The following is a 22,635-nucleotide window of genomic DNA, read 5'->3' on the forward strand; positions in this document are numbered from 1 at the left end:
ATCCAAGTAAAAAACCATTCTAAACTCTTCTCCTATTAGCCTTTACACATCTAGTGGAGTGCATAAATGGAAGGCTAAACATAGGTTTGTCTCTAATGTAGGAAATTGATTGAACTTTGAATCGTAATCTATTGGATTTTTTATTCTTGCTCTAAATTTTGGCAAACTCAATGCAAGTTTATAAACTGTTTTGACATATCAATCTTTCTATTAAAAAGAAGATGTATTAATACAGGAATAGTTCTACGTAAAATGTATATTTTGATCTGGTTTGGATCCAGTTTGAATCCTCCAATTTATATGTTGGTTAAACTGATATAAAAAACAACAATAATAAAATAACCATAAGGAATTAAAATAAAAAGTGTCAATATCTAAAGAATAGACTAAACTGAAAAGTACAAACATTAAGGACCGAACTAAATATTTTTTTCAAGGTGAGAATAACACAACAATAATTAACCCAAACCAACCAAATAACGACACCAACAAGCAAAAAAAAATTGCTTTCTTTCAAATAGAGGAAAATTATAATAACCTTGAAAACTTCGGCTATACCTTGAAAACTGATTGTTTCTTGAACGACTAAGACAAAGAAGGAAAAATAAAAGAAGAAAGAAGAAAAAATTCCCAAATGGAATTGGATGGAAGCAGTGAAAGCATATTGTAAGGAAAAACTTCAACTGTAGGCATATGCAATGAGACATTAAGCACAAGTGTAGCATCTTAATCAAAGGGCGAATCTCTGAGGACTACAACCGTATAAACTAAATTTTACGACGAAAAATTTTTGGGATTCGACAAGCTAGTCCCAAGATAAAAACATTGGTATTTTAGAAACAACAACAGAATCAGAAAAGAAGACAAGGTTAGAGGTACTAGATAGGAAGATTATACAACAATTTATTCTCTCCTTGGCTAACAAAATGTACCATTGGCATAGGTGTGATGGGTTCAAGCTTCAACTTCTCACTAGCCTTCACGAAGTCTCCTATGCAGAGTCCTGTTGCAGCAAATGCATTTGATTTCAGTCAAAGCTATAAAGAATCTGTCGGGATACATCTTAACTAGAATAAAATTTGAAATATATTGAGATATAAATTATGAAACTACGAGACAACCTAAGTATAAAGGCACACTTGGAATCTCCCCTTTTCCATATGCTAACCCATGCCCTAAATCATTCAACAATTGCCTACCCTCCAATCCCTTTCTCTCTATTTATGACAAAATAGACTAATTCGCTAACTAATTACACTTGTTGCCCCCCTGCTACTAATACCCACCAATATTATCTAAGACCATTACAACATCTAACTTGATGTGATATCTAATGGTAAAAAGAGTAGAAGGGATTCTTAAAACTTTTTTTGTCAACGAGAAAATTTCACCCAACCATGAGCAAGGGCTTGATTCATGTTGATGGGGGTAAGTCTTTCACTCTCAGTCAATAAATGAGTGAAGTAAAAGGACTTATCTACCAATGGCCACCAAAAGTGTTCCTTTTAGAATAAGCATGTAATTGAAGAAAATCAGAAGCATATCATGTGGATTTTAAGGCACATGCAATGTATATTTGATCGAAGTTCAAAGTGATGCACAGATACCTAAGAGCCTACTTGGATTGACTTTCTAAATACTTAAAAATTTTGTTTTTAAGTTGGTCAAACAGGCTCTTAAGGCAGGCTACATTTGATTATGATAATGAAACTAAAAATAATCTAAAGATTAGTTTCCCCAACAACATCGGATCACTTACATAGTCCTCCGTGGATCTGTGTTGGTAGAAAAGAAACACTCTCATACTACAATAGGCAAAAGATAACATGACAACATAAAATTAGCAGTGGTGACCTTAGCAAATTTGTTGTAGCGTTCTTCCACTAATACTGATGGAACCGGTTTTCTTGTCTGGCTAAGAAGAAAAAACAAGTACTTTCTAGATTACTTTTAATTTGGGCTCCTACTTTTCGATCTCATTGATCCTGATAACACAAAGAACAAGAAAGTAAATGCCAGTGTCCTTTCCTATACCTTACAATTGCCATTGTACTTGTCAATGCTTGAACCCAGAACCCAGAACCCAGTGAGTATTACTATCAAAAAGAAACTATCACACATCAACAAGAAAAATGAGGAGAAAGTTTGGGGTCCCAAAAATTAAGCCAGAAAAAAGGTTGCTTGTGAAGACAAAGTTCGAGTGCTTAGGAAACCTTCAGACTTCAAGTTAATACATAAGAACCTTCAAGTTTGAGTGCTTAGTTCCGCAGAGCACAAGTACCTTTTGGATGAATATTAATCTGGATGAAAAGAAGTATAATATTCTTATTTATTTACCTGCATGGAGTGCCTCTGATGTTCCACTCGCTGGAGTTGTGATGAAAGTTGAAGCAAGTCAATAGTTGGAGTGCGTTCATAGGAAATGTTAGCTTTAGGATTTGCCAAACCTGATCTATGAAGAACTCTACCAGGAATCTGAAAGGTGACAGTACGATCACTACTTCCACAAGTCGGTATGGAACCCATTTGAGCTTCACTCATCCCCGAGGCAAATTTACTCGTAATCCCAGTTGAAGAAGCTTGTGGGCTCACTCCCATGAGCTTTTCGGAGAGTTCACTCATGCTATAATTTGATTGACTCTCGGACATGATGAAAGCACGAGGAATGTGAACTATGGATGGATGGTTCGATGCACTTTGTGATTGAGATGACAGAAGAGAGAGAGCACAACCAGAGTCCGGAATTCCAGAAAGTCCTTGGATGGTTGATGCTGCATCATAAACTCCAAAGTCTTCGCTTGATAAGGTAGTTTGGTGGAACAAAGGATGTGTATCAATATGGGGACCTCCCACATTATGTGAATATTGGCAAGTTGTCTCACTTAGCATGTTTACTGTAGGTGCTGTACTAGTTCCATTTTCTTGGAAAGGAGGAATCTGCACTTCGAAATCATAGGGAAGCAAGGGAGATTTCACATTCAGATGCCTGTTGCTCAGTGAAGTTGCAGATATAGAATTATAATCACTCTTCCCCTCAACTTTTACACGCTTACACCAATCGTTTTCTCCAAGCTTCTCTGGATAATACAGACCACTAGACAGTATATCTTTGCAGATAAATGAAGTTGCAGTCAACGTTTTCTCCTGAAATCTGCTGTCTCCAATACCTAAAATTTCATTAGGTATTGTGAATGTTAATAATGTTACATGGCTAAAAAACATGGGCTGAAAACTAATTCAGTATTTTGAAAACATAAAAGGAATGCAGTATGCTTACTTAGTGCTTACAAGGAAATGAAATTAAAAGTGATGATTCTTTTAATGAAAAAGCGAAGATTGATAATTTAGAGAAACAAATACAGGTATTAAGATAAAGCCGTGATATTGTGGTAGTGGTTAACAAGTTTAGTGAATCAAAGAATATTTTTAAGATACTGTAAACAGCATAATCGGATTCAAAACAAATAGATGAAACATGTCAACTAGATGTTGAAGGCATTAAAACAGCTAGGCAATTAAGCAGCACATGTCTAATGGAGGGCTGTCAGGAATCTTTGACTTTGAATCTCTCGTGTTATATAACTTAAAAGATTTAAGATGTTGCCACACAGTTACTGTTGTTCCCAATATTGTAAAACTTTTGGTTAGTAAACAAACTACAGTTGTGCGGTTCTCATTTAGTTCAACCCGATCCAGCTTTACCAAATTTGGTATTCTCTCAGGGAAAACTCAAAAACATAAGTTGCAAGAAGCAAAATGATTATTTGGTCAGCTTTCAACGTTTGCATTGAAATCATGTTTGAGAATGAACTCAAATATATGAAAAACTAGATACCATTATAAAGCTTATTCAGTGTGGGCACCAATGCAACTTATGTTGCTCCAGAGTTATCTAATAACAATAGGGGCACAACTAGAGGGAAAGGACAAACAAGGAATAAGACAATTCAGCAACATGAATGAAACTCAAAGGATGACAATTACCATCACCCAAGTTGTTAAAAGTAATGACAGTCGATGGAACACTTGAATGACTATTTACTCACCAAATAGATGCATGATTTCCAAGAGAATTTTGAAAACTTTTTCTCAGTTGATCTTGTCAAACCCAGTATCCAAATGTCGTTAAAGTAGAGCTCTAAAATTTATAAATTCTACACCAGTTATTAAAGGAGATATCATGATTCTTTTATTTACCAGCCTTGAGCATTTAAAAATGACCAAACATATGGTATTTGACCGGATAATAATCAGCAAATGCCAATTTCCTGAAAAATTACAGGTTATTTGTGAGGAATACCCAAATGTTCCATGTATTCTAGTTGTCATTACTATGGATATACTATGAGATGAGCAACCACTTTTACCAGAATTTTTTGTTTTAAAAAAACTTTTTTGAAAATTTCCTAGGTTCCAGTATCAGATGTCATTATGCATGGCAATATAAAGGAAAAAACCATCAACCAAGTATGCAACCAGATTCTAACAAAGTTTACATAAACAGAGGTAAAACTTTACTTTCACTTTTAAATGTGGTTGTTGGCTTGTACGATCCAAATCAAGCAAATAGTAATGACAGTTAGAACAGAACCATCACAATCTCATTCACTCCTCGCCCCCCCTTCCCCCAAGAGCGAAAGCATTAAAAGGTTGTCAAGAAATGATTCACAAGAAGAGCTAAAAGAAGGGAACAAACTCTAAAAAATGTTGATTGTTCTTCAATTTCAACTACGCCTAGCCATGAAATTGTCATCTAAAGTAATTTTTCTTGGGTAAGAAACAACAATTTCAGTGAGAGAAGTGAAAGAAAATATAATAGCTGCACATGCACAACTTCACCTGGTGAAATTTTTATTAGTAAAATTTGTGAAAGGGGGAAAATTGTGTATGGATCATGAGAGAGAGTTAGAATAGTGAGATGGAACGATGAAGAGTTAAAGAATATAGATGGAAAATTGATATGGAATATGCTATAATACCATTATAAGGCTGAAGCAACCTCTGTGCCCTGCCTGAGTGAAAACTGACTTGAGGCTTTCTTCTTCGCTCATTATGGCCTGCAAGCCGTTTTCGACAGCTGCGTTTACCATCATCAAATTCAACAAGCAAATGAAACCTGAACGTAAAAACAAGTCTTTTAATCAAAGCAGCAACCTTAGTCACAATCCCTAAATCAAGCTGACTAACAAAGGTAATGTATGTCTGAATTCATTATACGCCCATCGGCCAACGTAATGAGAAAGAGCGAGTTCTAGGATCCATAGTTGAAATAAAGATCAGCAAAACGCTCACTCCTCCCAAAAAGACCAAAAATACTGTTGAAGAATAGAAGGACGATTTGAGGTGATTCCATGGGAGAATTTCTATCTAAATATAATTCTTTGGTGGTTTTTCATAGCAATTGTGAGGAGTCGAAAAAATGATGAGAGAAAATGGATAAAAATATGTATAACGAACCTGCTGCATTGCTGACAAAACCTCTGTTCTATGCCATTCACAATAACTTTGGCAGTCTTTGAATGAACCTCACAAACTTTATGCCTCTTGTGGTAGTCTTTAGAGGAACTGAGATCTTTGTTACAACCATAGACTTGGCAAAACGCAGTCTGGAAATTCACCCCTTGAGATCGCATTTTCTTCTGAGAAGTCGATGATTCAGTGGAAGATGAAATTGCAGCTCTCTTGGAGTATTTGGAACTGTGAGCATCCCCTTGATCAATAAATCTGCCTAGCTTCAAATCAATAAGAGATGAATCTCGATTGTTAGAGTCAACAATGGAGCCAGAGAGCTTTGAAGTGGACTCTTCTTCTCCATGAAGTGGATGAGAGGTGGGCAAAACCAGATTCAAGTTTCTCCCTCCATCAGTTTTAGTATTCAAGACACCACTGACAGAATCATCAGGTAATTGTTTTCCAACCATTTGGGGAAATTCCAGTTCCCCAAAGCTCTGATTCTCCACATGCTGAGCACCACTTGTAAGAAGCATGTTGTCCCCAAAACTACATGGGTTCTTGAATTCCCAACCCAACAAAGAATATTTACTTCTCAGAGGTGAATTAGTAGATGAATTCATCTCATCAGACAGAAATCCCTTCCCTTGAGAACCATAATTCCAAGACTCCATAATACAGAAAGATCAAAGCTTATGAGTTCTCAAAAGAAACCCACCTGAATAAACAGGCAAAACACCATCTTCTTTCTTGAAAACTTCTTCAACCCCAACAAACCCAACTCATATCATAGTTTCCAAATCATCATTAACAAACAAAATCTAGGTTACATTAAGAGCCATCAAACCAATCAGCATAATCCCCAGAAACCCCCCACCTCCCTCCACTAAGCATAAATAGAAAGAAAGCTACAAAATTATCTTCCCCAAGTAACCATCGGTTTGAAGCAATCAATCAATTGGGTTAAAAAAAAAGAAACCCATCTTGGAGAATCCAAATACAGACAACTGAAATGCACAAGACGACAAAAGAATGTCTGAATTTCACGTGAATGGAAGAAGAGCTCAAGAGACAAACAAGAATGCTCAGCTCAGCTCATGAAACGAATGAAGTTAGAGCAAGACTACAGTGAATAGATTGAAAATGGGAGCATACTTGAAGATTTAATTGAAAACAAAAAAGAAAAACCTGAATAAATGAAACTAAAATTTGTTCACAATGATCGGAGAAACGAATGAGAAACAGGGCTCTGTGGATTTAGAGAAAGATGAGAATATGAATGAAACCTACTTTAAAGAAGGTACATACACAATGGTAATATACTGGCGAGGATTTGCACAACATAAAGTTATAAAAATAAAGAAAAAAGAAAACCAAAAAGTGGATTTGAAACTTGCCAAAATCCTTGGATGTGGGCTGAACAGTGAAGTTCTATTTTGAGGAAGATTAGTATAATAAACCTTGATTTACACTTCAAAGTTACTTCCTTTTTTAATAACTTCAACATATTTCTGTTTGATCATTGACCCTTTATCCATCCTCACAGCATGAAAATGATTTTTTTTTTCCCAATCTAATACATTTGAGCATTAAATGAAAAATGTGATAATATTATGAACAAGTTTAATTTCAACCTGCCTTGGTCCATAAGGAAAAAACTAAAAAAAAAAAGTGCCCAACTCAGTTGCTTTTTGAGAATTGATTGTTGTTTTAGGATAAATATGAAACTTTGACATGGCAATTGCATCCAGCTAAGTTGTATAGTATTCACTTCACTTGGGAATAATACTTTTCTTCTCTTTTCTTAAGTTTCTTTTGTCCCATTCTTGTAATTTTAGCTTTTAGATTTTAAATTTCATTTCAATCTCATCCTTAAAATTTTATCTTTTTTTTATTTGACTTTTATTTTAATTTAGTTGTTATATTTCATTGTTTAAATTTTGACGTAACTTAGCTCGGAGGTTCACGAGTATTAAAAGAAATAACTTTTTTTCTTTTTACGTTTTTTGTCTATCCACATCTCCAATAAATCTAGAGCATTCTTGTTAAGAACTTTAGTGATCTCAAATGTATGAGTACAAACATTTAAACCAACTATACCTAAAATCTATGGAACAAAAAAGTATATTTTTTTTTCCTTAAGTTGTTATCGAAAGAAAATTAATCAAATGTCAACTAACTTGAATTATTCTTCTTTTTCCCGAGTAAATATCAACTTATGGTGATGTTTATGCCACATCTCCAAAAACGAATACTATAGTGAAAGAGAATAATTTTATAGATAGCGTTCTAATATCCCAATTATTTGTACTATACATTTGTCGTTACACTATTTTGTTGCATGTGTCTTGTAGTTAGTTTATTGTCTTAATTTTGACATAGATGTTTTTCTTTTTCAAAGATTCAAATTTTCTTCTACTCTATCAACGTGTCGTTTTCATATATAAGTAATAATTTGATATAATAGGTGATTTCATTTTGAATGTTGTTGATAATACGAACAAATATATACTAAAATAATTCTATTTGAAACTAAGAAAAATTGAAAAATGTAAGGTTAATATCAATAGAGTATTATTGAAGACACATGGTAGTCCATTGAAAAATCTCATACAAACTTTTGGGAAAAAAATTGAAGAACTATTCATTCATATGCAAAGTCATGTGTGTAACACATCATCAAATGAAAGTGTAAATTCAAAAGGCAATAATAACAATAATATATTTTTGATCACAAAGAGACCAAAAGGAAAAGAAAAAGAAGAGTTTGAAAAGAAAATCATCACTATAGAAAAGCATGCAATTGGTATTAGTAATGACATAATATATTAAAAGAGTTGACCAAACCAATAATTTGGAGAATAATGAGAAGAGAATTAGACCCACACATCACCATTCTAATCATGAATTATTAACAATAACAATCAATACTAATTAAACCCACCTTAAGGGATTTCAAAACATCCTATTTTGTATGTAATTAAAGAAAGAAGAGAAGAGAAAAGAAAAATAGTGTGTTTGGAAGCTTCAAAGTTGATGGGTTTTTTTATGAATCAAAATGAATGATTTGCTTCAACACAAACCTTTTACTTTTGTTTTCATATTTGTGTGTGTGTTTAGGATGTGAAAAAGTGAGAAAGGAAGCATCACCCCACTAAACTAAAAATGAAATAATAATGTATGGGTTTCACATCCAAATGGGCACTTGGCAACTTATTGTTAATGGAGGAAAATGGGGTCCCTAAATTAACATCCTCACATATTTGACAAACCCCATCTTGGTGGGGGTCACTTGTCACATCCCTTGATTAGAATAAAAGCCCTAATAGGAGCTTTCCCCTCTAGTGGATTCATCTATAGCTTCCATTTTTCTCTCTTCAAACTGCTTCTAGGTTTTCTATATTCTGTTTCTAATTCCATCATCTTATGTTTCTTGTATTAGGGTTTTATGTTTGAGCTTTCAGTTTTCTTGCAATTCATTCCAATCAAAGTTTTGTATTTTACATTTTTTACCTTATTTCCTTGATTGGATCCATACCCACTTTTAGTCATTTATTATTTTAACTGTGGAAGTTAATTAGTTATAATTAGTTTTTTAAAAATTCATTGAACTGAAGACTACAGAAAGTGACCACGTCTAGATATATAACAAATTGATACAAAACTCAAACTTTGATTGTTTTTTTACTGTACAATCCGACTAATCTAGAACCAAACACAAAACTTAAAGCTAATGTTTTTCGAAATCTAGAGATCAAATAGTAATTATAAGACTTGATTGTAACATTTTGAAACTTAAAAAATGGTAAGATTTTGAAATAGGTTCTCGTTTTTTGGAAATTTTGTTTTATATATTTAAGATATTTTCAAATATAACAAAATAGTATGGAAATATATCATATTCATCCAAAGAAAAAGAAAATGATGATATAAACCTGGGATGGATGGGATGGAGTTTGTTTTGTTTCAAAATTTCTAAAAAAGAGAATTTGGATAAAAAGCAATTTAGTTGTTGGAGTTGGGAGTTTTGAGGGTATATGGTGAGTAGTAGTAGTAATAACAATAATAACAATAATAGATATCAAAATGAGAAACAAAGGCTCATGGTGTCCAACTCAAAGTGCCACCCAACTTTCCCAATACAAAAATCCCTTTTGTCTTTTACCCAACCACTCCTGGGGCCATCCCCCTCCCCCATATGCTTCCATTCATAAATATTTAACACCATTTCTTTATTTCCTCTTTCTTCTTTCTTTCTTTCTTTCTCTTCTCCAATTTAATCATTTTATTCATTTTCAAGAGACTTCAATCAACTCTCTTTTGTGTGTTTGTGTGTGTTTTCCCCCTTTTTTTTCTTCTCTCAAAATCCTTGTTGTTTTTTGCAGTTAGGAATCTAATTAATAATGCTTCTAAACAAACAAAATCCTTATCTTCATCATCATTATTCAATATCCTAAACTTAAGATTATCATCATCATCAATCATCCATATGCCTTTCATTTTAACACTCTTTTATACTAATCTTCACATGAAGAAGGCTAGCTGGCCTAAATTTGGACTGTGACAAAGTGTAAACATCAGCTTCTTCTCCATGCAATATTAGTTCTAACTGATGATTTGACACTTAAATTTGAAGGAATCAATTTAAGAAAATTGTTAACAAACAAACATCAATGAAAATGATGGTAAGATCATAGATAGATATTTAGAAAAAGGGTGTTTGGAGTTATTACCCACTCCATGAGTTTTGTTTATTATATATTACATATCATCTCTCCCCATCCACTTTTTGATCAATTTACATCAACTTGAAAAGGAAGTTTTCCTATTTTACTTTTGAGAAATTGAAAAGTTACTTACACCCAATCACTCATTTTCTTATATTTCAAATATTCATTTTCCTATCATTTTTTTTTTCAATTTTATTTTTTGTTTGGTGTGAGGAGAGGGAGCATCTTTTTTTTTTCTTTTTTTCTCTGGGTTAACTCTAAAAATAAAAAATGATGTCCACCACCTACTTCATTGAAATGTCACCATCAAAGGTGGAGAATTTCAAAGCAAACTTTGTAGAAATGGAAGAAGATTGAAAATTTTGATTAGGATCTCAAGAGAGATATTATGAGAAAGAAAGAAAAAAAAGAAATTAAATATGAGAATGAATGGTAGGGAAATAAACTCAACTATAAGTATATTTATTAATTTGGACCCTACTGCCCTTCACAATCTCATCAAACTCACCTCTCTCTTTCTTTCTTTCTTGCTTTATCCAATCATGCCTATACTTTCTTCTATAATATCGTGTTTCATCTATCTCGTTGATTACGTAATGAAAAACTTATTTTAGTTTTGTTTTGTATTTCTGTTTTTATTTTCACGAAATGGAATCAAGAGTTTAAATCTATGACATATTACTCGAATGTGTACCGTATATATTATAACTAGTTAATTGTATATATACTTTGAATAGCTTGGTATATCTGAACGAAATTTGATTCAATAGTACTGACACGAGTTATAGACTTATCAAGTCAACAATCTCATCCGAGAAAAAAAAAATCCCACCATACCTAAAAACATATCTCGTCAAGGGTCTAAGAGATCAAAGGATATGCACAATATGTTGTAATTTATGTACAATACTGCCCCACCATAAGCTAAAAAATCTCTTCCATAAAGAGCTTGTAACGAAAATTAGATGGTTGTAAAATGGGCTTTTACTACATACCAGATTCCTAGACCCAATCTTGAAATGGGCCGATATCCATTTAGGAATTTTGGGCTTTCTCTGAAATGGGCCGATATTCACAGCCCACAAAACTTCATTTCCAATTGATTGTGATGACATGGCCATGTGGTCTTTCTGTCCTATTATTCTTTTTCTTTTTTAAATGCTATAATTATTCTTTTCTTTTTTTTGCTCTATTTAAAAAGCTTCTTTTAATTTATCATTTTTACTCAACCAGTAATTCATTTAAGAATATTATTTAAATTTTGAATGTTAACAAATGTTTTTAACACAAATTATTAAAACACTAAAAGTCTTGGATCTATAACATGTTTCCAAACTTTTAAATATATCAAATAAAAAAATCGAAATTGAATGTCCGACATTTTCGACTCTATCAAACACTTTATTTTTTATGGTACCGAATTTACAAATATAATTTTGAATAGATTAATATATATATATATATATATGATAGAATTGTATAAATTATAAGCTATATATGTTGTATAAATTAAAAGCCATTAAAGAAAGAAAAAAAAGGCAATGGTATAGACATAGATTCTCATTGTTCTTTTAGAAAGTTGTCCATGTACATGAAGTTCACCATGTGGCCACATTTATATATATGTATAAGAATCAATAGGGTATAGATAGGGGAATGAGGAGTGGAGTATGGTATAAATTAAGGGAAAATGTTTAATATTATTTGAGTCTTGTTTTAATTTTATCTCATATTTCAAAAACTGCTATTTAATTAATATCAATTTAATTTCACTAGATATTACTCATTTTCAAAATGTTTAATGTATGTTAATTAGTTTGATGAAATAATTAGAAAAACTAGTCACAAAACTTCACACAATTATTCAATTACAATGGGTATCAAGCCAACTCAATTAAATGTTTAATACATGCTTTTAATTATGTGATCATTATACAAAGTAGAAGATTACATATTATTTTAGCTTTAGTCCATGAAAATATATATTGGTTCATATAAGAGAATAACAAAACTCTCACTCTCCATAAAATTAAAGTGTTTTGCCAATAAAGAAAGGGACAGTACAATCTCTTGGCATCATCATCACATACACAACTTAAAATGAAATTGATGGGATGTGCATATGATAATAATGGACAAACTTTATATGATATACAGAGAGAGAGAGAGAGCTTTTATTTTCTAAAGGGTACTATATATCTCATGTGATGTGTGGGATCCCCCCATATATGATAAATAACAATAACATATAGTTGAAAAAATCTTAGAAGAGAGGACAATCAAATCAATTTAATGTACAATGAGAGGGACCCCATTATCAATACATATCTATACCATATGAATTGTACACATTTATTTAACTATTTGCAAAATCCTTGTAAAACAAATCAACTACTCTTACCTCTTCAATAATCCACATGCTTATACTTAGAATAATCCATTTTATCCTAAGCTAGTTTCTAAGAACTTAGCTTATATATATATAAAATATTCCTCTAGCCCTTAGCTTAATTATGTGCCTCTTTTTTCTTTTTGTTTTAAAGAAAACACACCTCTATTATATACAAGTACAAGACCATAAAAATTTCTGGTACATTTGGTACGTAAGTCATTTTAAAGCAATAAATCCTATGAAAACTATATATATTTTTTTAGGACTTTATAATATATACTTTATTATCTATGTGTAACAAACACACATATATATAGCTATAAGGGAAGCTTGTTTCAGTTCCACATAATGAAAATTAAAAATATGGTATATATTTAGTATATTCTTTGATATGTCGTCCTTTAATATCTGCGTGTAGTGGTGTAGGTGATGGTTAGTTCAAATGATGTATTATATGTATATGTTCAAGGTTAAGATGTATGATTTGAATCTACCATCTTTGATTTGGACTAAAAAATGGTTTCTATTTAAAATTTTGTTAGAATTGGGTTTATTCCTATGTTTTTAAAACAAATGATAATAGTAATTAAGAATTATTATTCAAAATATATAGTTGAGTATCGAATATCTTAATTAATCTACTGCCGTTCTGAACCACATATTTATATGTATTCAAACAAAAATATCACTTTTTTGTAAGGCTAGTTTTATGCGAATATGATCACGTACTAGAGAAAGCTAGATTCTTCTTGTCGCATATAGAAATATAATGTTATACTTTCTATATTATATATAGACTAAAAGAAGATAAGTAATTAATTCTTACTCTTGAATCCTATAACTTTTACACTTTCTTTCATTACTTAACTTAGTTGTATCAGAGTATGTGTGACAAATACTACATCTATATGTATCTATTTTCTCCTTTTAGATTATCAATAAAATTATTATCGTTGAATCCTGTCTAAATTTTAGCTATCAATAACACGTTCCCATACAAAGTATAATTTTTTCTTTCTTTTTCTACCTCTTGTTCCCTTCCTACTTGGGTTGGCCATGTGAAAATTACTTTCATCCACCCCATTAATTAAAGCCAACCTTTGTACCAAACAAACCACACTTTCAACATTTCTATTCACTTTTATTCCCTTTTATTCTCACCTTCCTCAATACAAGTTTTCCCCTTAGTTTCTTTTATGGTTATACTCACGTGAAAACCTAAAACCCTTTCTCTCTAATTTCATTCGAGACAAATCTTTTGAAAAGTCCAATCGTTTCTACCAAAGGACATATCAAAAGAAAATATATGTGGAATAGATATGACCCATTTGACAAGACCCGACCCATATGAAATCCGACCTACCTTTTAATTTTAAAACATAAAAGTTTTACGGGATCTTTTGTCTAAATGAAAAATTACATAATTATCCCGATGTGTACGTTATATATACTCATATTCTTCGATTGGCGTTACTCACTTCTCATTACTTATCTCCTTTCTTTTTTCTTTTTAACGTATTTCTTCGAGTTGTCACTTCTTTAATATTGTATAGCGAAAGTAGCAAGTAGCTATAATTGAACAAAAGGGAAAGAAAACAAGAAAAACAATAGGGTTTAACCCGGGTGTAGCCCACTCGATCACCAATTGTCTGCTTAATTTAAAACTGTCATGTGTAAGTTAAATTATTATTCTTTTGTCATGTGATTAAATGAAGTGTTGGTAAGAAGATAGGTGTAACCAAGACTACACATAATCATTGAGCTTCCATTAAATGTATCATAAAATACAACAAGATGAATTATTATTCCATAACTTTCAACATTGTTAATTCTTTTAGTTCGTAATCTTACATTTTAAATTTTACTTATCGTCTTGTGAATTTGACTAACCATTATCCTCTTATTGTTCAGTTAAAGAAGTATATATGACAACGTTGATGTGATAAGACATTGCGTTTAGACATTCGAAGCGTATGCAAGGGAATCTTCGAACCCTACTCGTAGAGGGTCGAATTAAAAAAAGGAAAAGAAATTGAAGAGAGAAATAGTAGAAATTGGATGAATGGGTGTCATTGTGTTGGTTATGATATCATGTTGTGAGGCTTTTACACCAAGTTGGTGTTCATAAGTCAAAAAGTTGGACGTAAATTTGGTGCAAAACATGGAAGCATTCCCGCTTTTGTCGGATTCATTTGATTCATTTTTTATGGAATAATCTTCGACAAAATAAATTAAATTTTAGTACTCCAAATATTTTAACATAAGAATAAGAAAAAGAAAAAGAAAAAGAAATGAGTTTTTTTACCCAAAGATAAAATTTCATAATCATAAACCCTTTTCATCCTTTGGTGATAAAAAAAAATAATGTATGAGCGATGGAGAGATGGACACGTGTAAAATGGAAAAGAAAGCAACTTTTTAAGATTAATATTAACAACCATCAGACATTGACATGTAGCTCAGACAGTGTATAGTTATTTCAATACACACCAATACCCTAGGAATTATTACTTACAACATATCAAATCCATGAATTATCAAACTCAATTTTCTCATATATCAATTTAAACTCCAAATTTTGATAGATTTATATCTAGAGAAATGTCGTTGAGTTTTTTTTTTTAAAAAAAGATACAATGTTAAACATCTCTTTAGAACCCTCATCGTCTCCGCTTGATTAATAATCAAACAGTCAATAATACAGAAAGCAAAGAAAAAAAAGAGCTAGAGAAAAACTCAAATAGACCCAACATTAAACAAAAGTGTTGATGTTTAAAACGATAGTACTAACATTAGTAGTTCGAAGAACTTTTTACTCTATCTCCTTCCTTTCGTGCCCGCTGAAGGTTCTATGATTTCTCTCAAGCTGGATGGTCCAAAGAGGGGTAGCAATGGTAGGGAATAACTGAATATGATGGTTTCCTTTTTGTTTTTTTTATTTATTTATGCTACTAAGATTTTTTTTTAAATTTATGGTCCAAAGAGAAATATCGTTGAGTTGATTTTGATTATTTTACTAGGATGGTATAAACTTTTTGAATTTCAATTTAACAGAAACAAACAATTATAAAAGAAATCTTAGCGTTGTTAAAAAAATGTTTAAAACTAATTTTAGGGGAGATTTTAATCGAAAGTTTGAAAAAGATACATCAAACTGTAATTGGTCTTTTATACAAAATTTAACGTAACGAATGGTTTAAATTGATACACACTTCAAAACGAATATTTGTAAAGTGTGAGTATTTAGTCCTTTCTTGTAGATTTGACATTAGAAATATATATATATATTGATGGATGTATGGGGTAAGATTGAAATTAGAGGGGAATAGGGTTGGTTATAGATTAGGTGTGGTTATTTATATGAAAAAAGAGATACAGTTAAAAACCTGAAAGAAAAAGAAGATCTATAGTGGTTAAAAAAAGGTTAAAATGTTTTTTCTTTTCTAGTTGAGGGTTTTTTTTTTTCTTTTTTCTTTTGAGGTGTGCTCTGATCTCTTTTCTCGTGTAATCGTTTTCTTTTGATGTTTTTAGGACGAAAAATCAGAAAGAATTGAGAAGGGGTTGGTCAGTTTGTTTGCCAAGACTAGAAAGAATATATATATATTTACACATATATATATATTTTTAAATTTTTTTGAATATATATTAAATAATATGGGAAGAGGAAGAGTTGAATTGAAGAGAATTGAGAACAAAATTAACAGGCAAGTCACTTTTGCAAAGAGAAGAAATGGTTTGCTTAAGAAAGCTTATGAACTCTCTGTTCTTTGTGATGCTGAACTTGCTCTCATCATCTTCTCTAACCGTGGTAAACTCTTTGAGTTTTGTAGTGGCTCTAGGTACATGTTTTTCATTTCTTTTTTCTCCCCTAATTTTCCATCTCTTTCTGATATAATCTCTCTATATATATATTCACGTTTTTGTTTTTTTGTTTTTGTTTTTCATCCATCCAATCTTCTCTTCTTGTATATGTGTATTTTAATTTATAACCCTAATCATACTCAACTGGTTCTACTCTCTCCAGAAAGATCAGTGTGTGTTTTACAACCTAATCATACTTCAACTAGTTGATCGACGTATTTTATATAATCTCTATTTTAATTTATAGATCTAAGTCGTTTTGTTAAACATTTTGAAACGGAATTAACAAGTTTTCATGTATATTTTGTAAAAAATAAAAAACAAAAACTTGGGTATGTAAATTTGATCGAGTAACTGAAAGGTTTGTTTTGATGCCCTTCCAAAAAGAAATTATTTTTATTTTTTATTTTCTTGAGATGAGATGATGTGGAATGATCTAATTGTTGTATTAAATAATTTGAAAAAATATTTAACTATTGTAAGATTGATGGATGTAAGTTTAATGTTATGTTTAGTTCTTAATTAAGAGATCAGTAAACCCTTTTAGATGCTAATTATCTATATGATATGGGTTTGTGGGTTTTTTTTTTTTTTTTCTTATTTGGGGTACTTGGAAATGATTTGATGACATGAAATGTATACAAATTGTTTAATTTTGGTTTTTGTTGTGTGTGTGTATATATATATAATAATCTTAGTTTTATCTTTATTTCTTCAAAATTTTAAAGATGGATTATTACAGCTAAAAGAAGGGAAAGTTGGGAGTGTTCATCATTTCCCCCCCTAGTTTTGAGGAGTGAAGTCAGGATATTAACCATTATATTTTTTGTTTAGTTATTGGGGACTGTGTAAAATAAAATGTTATTAAAATTGTGAAAATTTGTTAAGAAGTAAAAAGTACTTTGTTTGTACTTTGATTGTTTACTGTTGTGATTTTTGTGGCAGATCAGATATGATGTTTGAGCTGAGACTTAAAATAATATTATCCCATCACCAAAAAAGAAAGTAAATGAATAAATAAAATCCCTTTCATGTTCTTCTTTGTTCTAATGAAATTTGAAGTAATTATTATATATTCACCTTCTGTTTTTTCTCTTGATAGGGTTTCGTCACATATATTATTTTGTATCTATGAAGAAAAGGTTTATCTTTTTGCCTGTTGTGCAATGTGTTTCTTCAATTTTTCTTCTTCTTTTTTTTTCTGGAGCACTTTAAAAGTTGGATAAAAGAGGTCTTGTTGTTATGTTTTTTATTTTATTTTATTATATATTTGGGTTATTAATTATTACATTACAGAAGATCATTAGATAGCTAAAGAAAGTTGTTGGTTTCATAAATGTTAGAAAAGTTCTAATTAGTTTTGTTTATTCTTGTTTTGTTTGTGATAAGCATGACTAAAACGTTGGAGAAATATCGAAGATGTAGTTACGGTATACCGAATGCTACTCATCAAGTAAGTGTGAATCAAGTAAGTGTACTATAGCTTTTGTTTTCGGTTTCAAAATTCTTTTGTAATTATTCTCTTTGCAACATTTTACGTAGCGGAAAATTCTTTCTTTTTTTTTTTCTTTGAATTTAAAGTTTGTTTCACAAATCATGTTTTATTTACCAAAATAATGAATAAATGGAGTCCAAATATATGTTTGGAGATACATCCTGACCCCTAACACTACTTCTTAACTCTTAATGTCTTTCAAACATCACATGACAGACAATATAAGATTTTTGGCTGTGATGATTCTGGCCAATATTATGCAATCATAGAATATTGTGATATATATATATATATATATATATATATATATATAATAAGCATTGTAGCATATAGATCTTGGTCTACTTTTTTAGCTAGGCTTTATGATATACATTAATTTTGACGATGTTTCCCATAAGCAGCCACAGAGCTTTGATGACTATCTGAATCTAAAAGCCACAGTTGAATTCATGCAACAATCTCAGAGGTACATAGACATACACATTATACTTTTTAGTTCACATTTTCTCCAGAACAAAAAAGAGAAAGGATTTCCCATTTGCCCTAATTTTAGATACAAGAGAAATCTATGGATGCACTACATGTTTCATGGTATAGAATTAGACTGCGTGTATTAATCAATGGGACAAAGTTATATAGTATTATTTGTATATATAACTAACCTGCATGGAATAATAATTATTTAGATCCTTTAGTTAAGTTTTTGAATTTGATCAATTATGATAATGTGTTACATTATATACAGAAACCTTTTGGGAGAAGATTTAGGTCCACTGAATGCCAAAGAACTTGAGCAACTTGAACATCAACTGGAGACATCCTTGGAGCGCATTAGATCCACAAAGGTATACTTTAACAATAATAACAATAACAATACATATACTTATAAGTTATATTACACAAATGTATATTATATTGTTGTTCCTTAAACAGACACAAAGCCTACTTGAACAACTTACAGAACTTCAACGCAAGGTATTATTTTCTTTTTAGTTGTTTTCGTTTAGAAAACATAAACTTAAATATGTTTTAATTGGTACCATACACATAATTTATATTTGATCTTCACATATATATATATACTACAACAAATCTTTGAGCCATGACGATATATTGACAAGATATAGTGTAGAGATTGTGTACATTAACACTTGAATGTGCATGCAGGAACAAATGCTTGTCGAGGACAATCGAGGATTAAAAAAGAAGGTAAAAACGACCGTTTCTCAAGTAGTTAGTGGGATGCGTTTCTTTTGTTATATATTGTGTGCAATTTGGGTCGTATTTATATTTTGTGCATCTCACTCAATTGTCCAACCACAGTTTGTCACGTGATAAACTTTTTTGTTTTTCAAAAAATTTATTTCTTTTATAGTTAGGGTTACAACTAAAGTTGCTATTTAATTTTAGAACAAATTTTGAATATCTAACCTAGAAGTCCAAATATAAACTTAGTTGGTTTGTGTATAGTGTAGGGTTTATTGATGAAAGGTTCTAAAATCTGCCATGATATCAATTTTATTATATATAATCTTTTTGAAAAAGTCATCTCAAACTCAGTCTAAATAATTTCATGCAGCTGGAAGAAAGCAGTGCGCAAGTGGCGGTGGCAGCAGCTGGGGCATGGGGGTGGGAAGATGGCGCCGGAGGGCACAACATGGAGTATCCCAGCCGTGGTGTTGCTTCACAATCAGATGCCTTTTTCCACCCCATAGTTCAACCCACTCCCACTTTACAAATTGGGTATATATTACTTCTTTTGTTTTCTTTAGAAAGAAAAAACTAAATCTTAATTCAACGATTTTAATACTCAATTTAGTTCATAATTTATCTATTTATTCAATGTAGAATTTTAATTTTGTGTTGTGGGGTTTGTGCAGGTACAGTTCTATTGGCTCAATGGGAATGAATCATATTGGATCTCCATCCCAAAATGCCAATAACAATGCATTTCACCTTGGCTGGATGATTTAAAATTATGACCTAAACTCAAAACCATAGTCTTCTACTAAAAAAAAAAACCCTATTATATATCATATAGCTTTCGAATAATTTCGGTTAATTAATTAACTTAATCTCGTGCTCGATTCTGCTGTGTTGTTTCGAGACCACGACAATCTAGTTTATGAATTTGAAATTTGGCCTGTATTATTTGAGCTTTCAAACTTTTGCTCGTTTTACTATCACCTCTACCTATCCTCTTTTCAGTAGTGTACTCATTATATATATATATATATGCAAACTTGTAATTATGAACTCTCCAAATATATTTTTAATTATATATTGCTTTTCCGTTAAAAAAATTTAGTAGTGTACTCATTATATATATTTGTGTGTAAATTTGTAAGCATGAACTCTTCGAATATATTTTTAATTATATATTGATTTTCCATTAAAAAAATTTATAGGAAGAATTGTCAAAAATAGCAAATTTGACTAAATATTTACAACATATAGAAAAATTTTAGATTCTATTAATAATAGACCTTGATAGTCACTGATATGCTTCTATCAGTGATATTGATATACGAATTTGAAAATATAACGACCAAAAAGTTTATTTTAACCAAAAATATTTTTTAAAAAAAATTAAAATGGGAAACAAAATAGTTGTGAAAGAGAATGAGGCTTGAGCCCATATGTAAAGTTGGGCCTAAAATTGAGGCCCATAATAAATTAACTTGGGCTTTCAACATTTTTTTAAAATATTGTAAAAAAAACCATAATATTTTTTATTAAAAAATTGTGGAATTGAAAGTTTAAACTTTTAATTAAAGAAAAGTATATATGTTGAGAAGAAGCTAATGAGTAGTGAGAAGACACGTGGCAAGGAATTGAGTACATCTAAAGTTTTAAAAAAAAAAAACTTTATGTCAAATAAGGAACCATAAATTTCTTTTTTTCTTTTTGAATCATTCATCAATTAACCCCATTGTTGACAGACTTAGGAATCATTTTTCTCCCTTTTTTGTATTTTACTTTTGAAAAAAATTATTCTAAAAAATTGGATATTTCAAAACATTGTCACTATTGTTGATATAAATTTTGGATTAAAAAAAAGGAAATATTATGCTCAAGATTCAAATTCCAATTGTTTTTATTGTTGGGATGTCATAATAGAAAAAAAATATATATTCTTGGACGATAAACAGTATTTTAAATAAATATTTAATGAGAGATTGAGAATTTAGTGGTTTATTTAATATGGTACATATTAGAAGAATAAGAAAATACAACGTTTTTAAATAATAAATAGTCCACATGATGCATATAAAAATCATATTCGTTAAATATCATCTTCTTCCCTTAACTTTCAACTTTAAACCTCTTAATGTTTTGTTGATTCTTTCCACTAAAAACCCTAGCCCAAAGTTTAATAGATACAACCTTTTCTGTCAATGAATTTAACAACAAAAACCCATATTTAACCTATCTATATGTTTTGAACTTCATCTAATATTTTTCTTAACATTGTGAACAACTAAACTAACTATAAATAGTGTCTTCCGTAAGAACAAAAAGACACCCTATTGAGAGAAAAAAAGATTTTCAATCGAACTAAACCAAAGACGATTATATCGTGTACACCAAAGAGTGGACTACAGAATTACACGTAGGTTTAATTACGATGTCCTCATGTACTTGTATATTGGAATGGGAAAGGCAGAGAGATATAAGTAAGGGTAGAAAGAAAAGAAGAGAAGTAAGAGGTAGATAAAGCACCACGTTTTGGGAATATATTATAAATGTTAAAGAAAAAAACAAGAGTGTGTATCATAACCAAATTAGGGCAATCAAATGGTCAAAGATGGGGTTGAAAAGATACCCTAACTTTACCCTTATTATCTGCAATTTCAATTTCTACACCTTACCCTTATTATCTGCAATTTCAATTTCTATACACTTTTCTCTTGTTTTCTCTCTTTAATCTTTGACAAAAAAACAGACCCTTGTAGGAAAGTTTCCTCTTTCACACACCCAATAATACCCTCTTCAAGTAAATATCACCCTTATCTTTTTTGCTTCCCTGTTGCATGCATCAAACTCTACTAATATGTGAATTCAATCACCACTTTTTCTAGGGTTTCGAAAGTGCATGCACTACCCGAATTCGTCCGTTTCGAATTGAAAAATTTGGGTTGATTATAAATTTAAATCTTTGAATTTTTGTGTTTTTGAATTTCTAGCATCTTTTTTTCTAGGGTTTGGAGGGTACACAATGTGTTTACGTCCGTTTTTCATCGAAAAAAATTAAACTTTTAATACATTAGGTATAAAATCAAAAGTTCATAGATTTATTAAACACTTCTCGACCATTTTATATAAACTTACTGTAAGAAACTATTTGAGATTGGATGGCATAAAAGTATAGAGGCCAAACTTGTGTCCTAACAGACATGTTAAAGGTATTTTTTTTTCTATTTCTCAAGATTGGAAGTCCAAAATATTATAGATTTCCCATCATTCATATATTTTAATATATTTTTGGCTAAAAAATTTGAAGAGATCATTAAGGTATTTAATTTGCAATATGGCATGTGGCCAACTTGATGCTCTTTTCTTCTTTGGGAATTGAATTGTATATGAAATAGAAACCCTAAATTGTGTGCCCATTGCCAATTGGTTCCAATTTGAAGGAATAATCTATTTATTGAATTTGACCAAAAACTAAACTTTATATTATTCATTAAAAAGCTATCAAATAT

The 22,635-nt window shown here is 30.9% G+C and overlaps 2 protein-coding genes across 8 annotated transcripts; one reads left to right on the forward strand and one right to left on the reverse strand.

Annotated features, from left to right (window-relative positions):
* Positions 1–662: 662 nt before the first annotated feature.
* LOC101206747 (squamosa promoter-binding-like protein 6) lies at positions 663–6,772 on the reverse strand. 3 transcript variants are annotated; one of them, XR_968832.2, is made up of 5 exons: positions 5,458–6,772; positions 4,980–5,116; positions 2,338–3,167; positions 1,855–1,985; positions 663–1,003 (listed from the first exon to the last, which is right to left on the reverse strand). XR_968832.2 is itself a non-coding variant. In XM_004137400.3 (4 exons), exons 1-4 carry the CDS (start codon positions 6,123–6,125, stop codon positions 992–994), a joined length of 1,647 nt encoding a protein of 548 aa, XP_004137448.1. In that variant the 5' UTR covers positions 6,126–6,761; the 3' UTR covers positions 663–991. The 3 variants fall into 3 exon arrangements, 2 of the variants coding, with proteins under 2 accessions (XP_004137448.1, XP_031738806.1); XM_004137400.3 differs by lacking the exon at positions 1,855–1,985 and having other exon boundaries at positions 5,458–6,761; XM_031882946.1 differs by lacking the exon at positions 663–1,003 and having other exon boundaries at positions 1,851–1,985.
* A 9,120-nt stretch (positions 6,773–15,892) lies between these two features.
* LOC101204197 (agamous-like MADS-box protein MADS2) lies at positions 15,893–20,232 on the forward strand. Of its 5 annotated transcripts, XM_031889569.1 has the most exons (9): positions 15,893–15,996; positions 16,105–16,412; positions 17,824–17,902; positions 18,331–18,395; positions 18,675–18,774; positions 18,863–18,904; positions 19,097–19,138; positions 19,509–19,672; positions 19,810–20,232. In XM_031889569.1, exons 2-9 carry the CDS (start codon positions 16,228–16,230, stop codon positions 19,901–19,903), a joined length of 771 nt encoding a protein of 256 aa, XP_031745429.1. In that variant the 5' UTR covers positions 15,893–15,996; positions 16,105–16,227; the 3' UTR covers positions 19,904–20,232. The 5 variants fall into 5 exon arrangements, with proteins under 5 accessions (XP_031745429.1, XP_011650324.1, XP_011650310.1 ...); XM_011652022.2 differs by lacking the exon at positions 15,893–15,996 and having other exon boundaries at positions 16,022–16,412; XM_011652008.2 differs by lacking the exon at positions 15,893–15,996 and having other exon boundaries at positions 19,816–20,232.
* The last annotated feature ends 2,403 nt before the right edge of the window (positions 20,233–22,635 follow it).

The sequence above is a fragment of the Cucumis sativus genome, chromosome 1 (assembly GCF_000004075.3).
Source record: "Cucumis sativus cultivar 9930 chromosome 1, Cucumber_9930_V3, whole genome shotgun sequence".
Taxonomy (NCBI): Eukaryota; Viridiplantae; Streptophyta; class Magnoliopsida; order Cucurbitales; family Cucurbitaceae; genus Cucumis; species Cucumis sativus.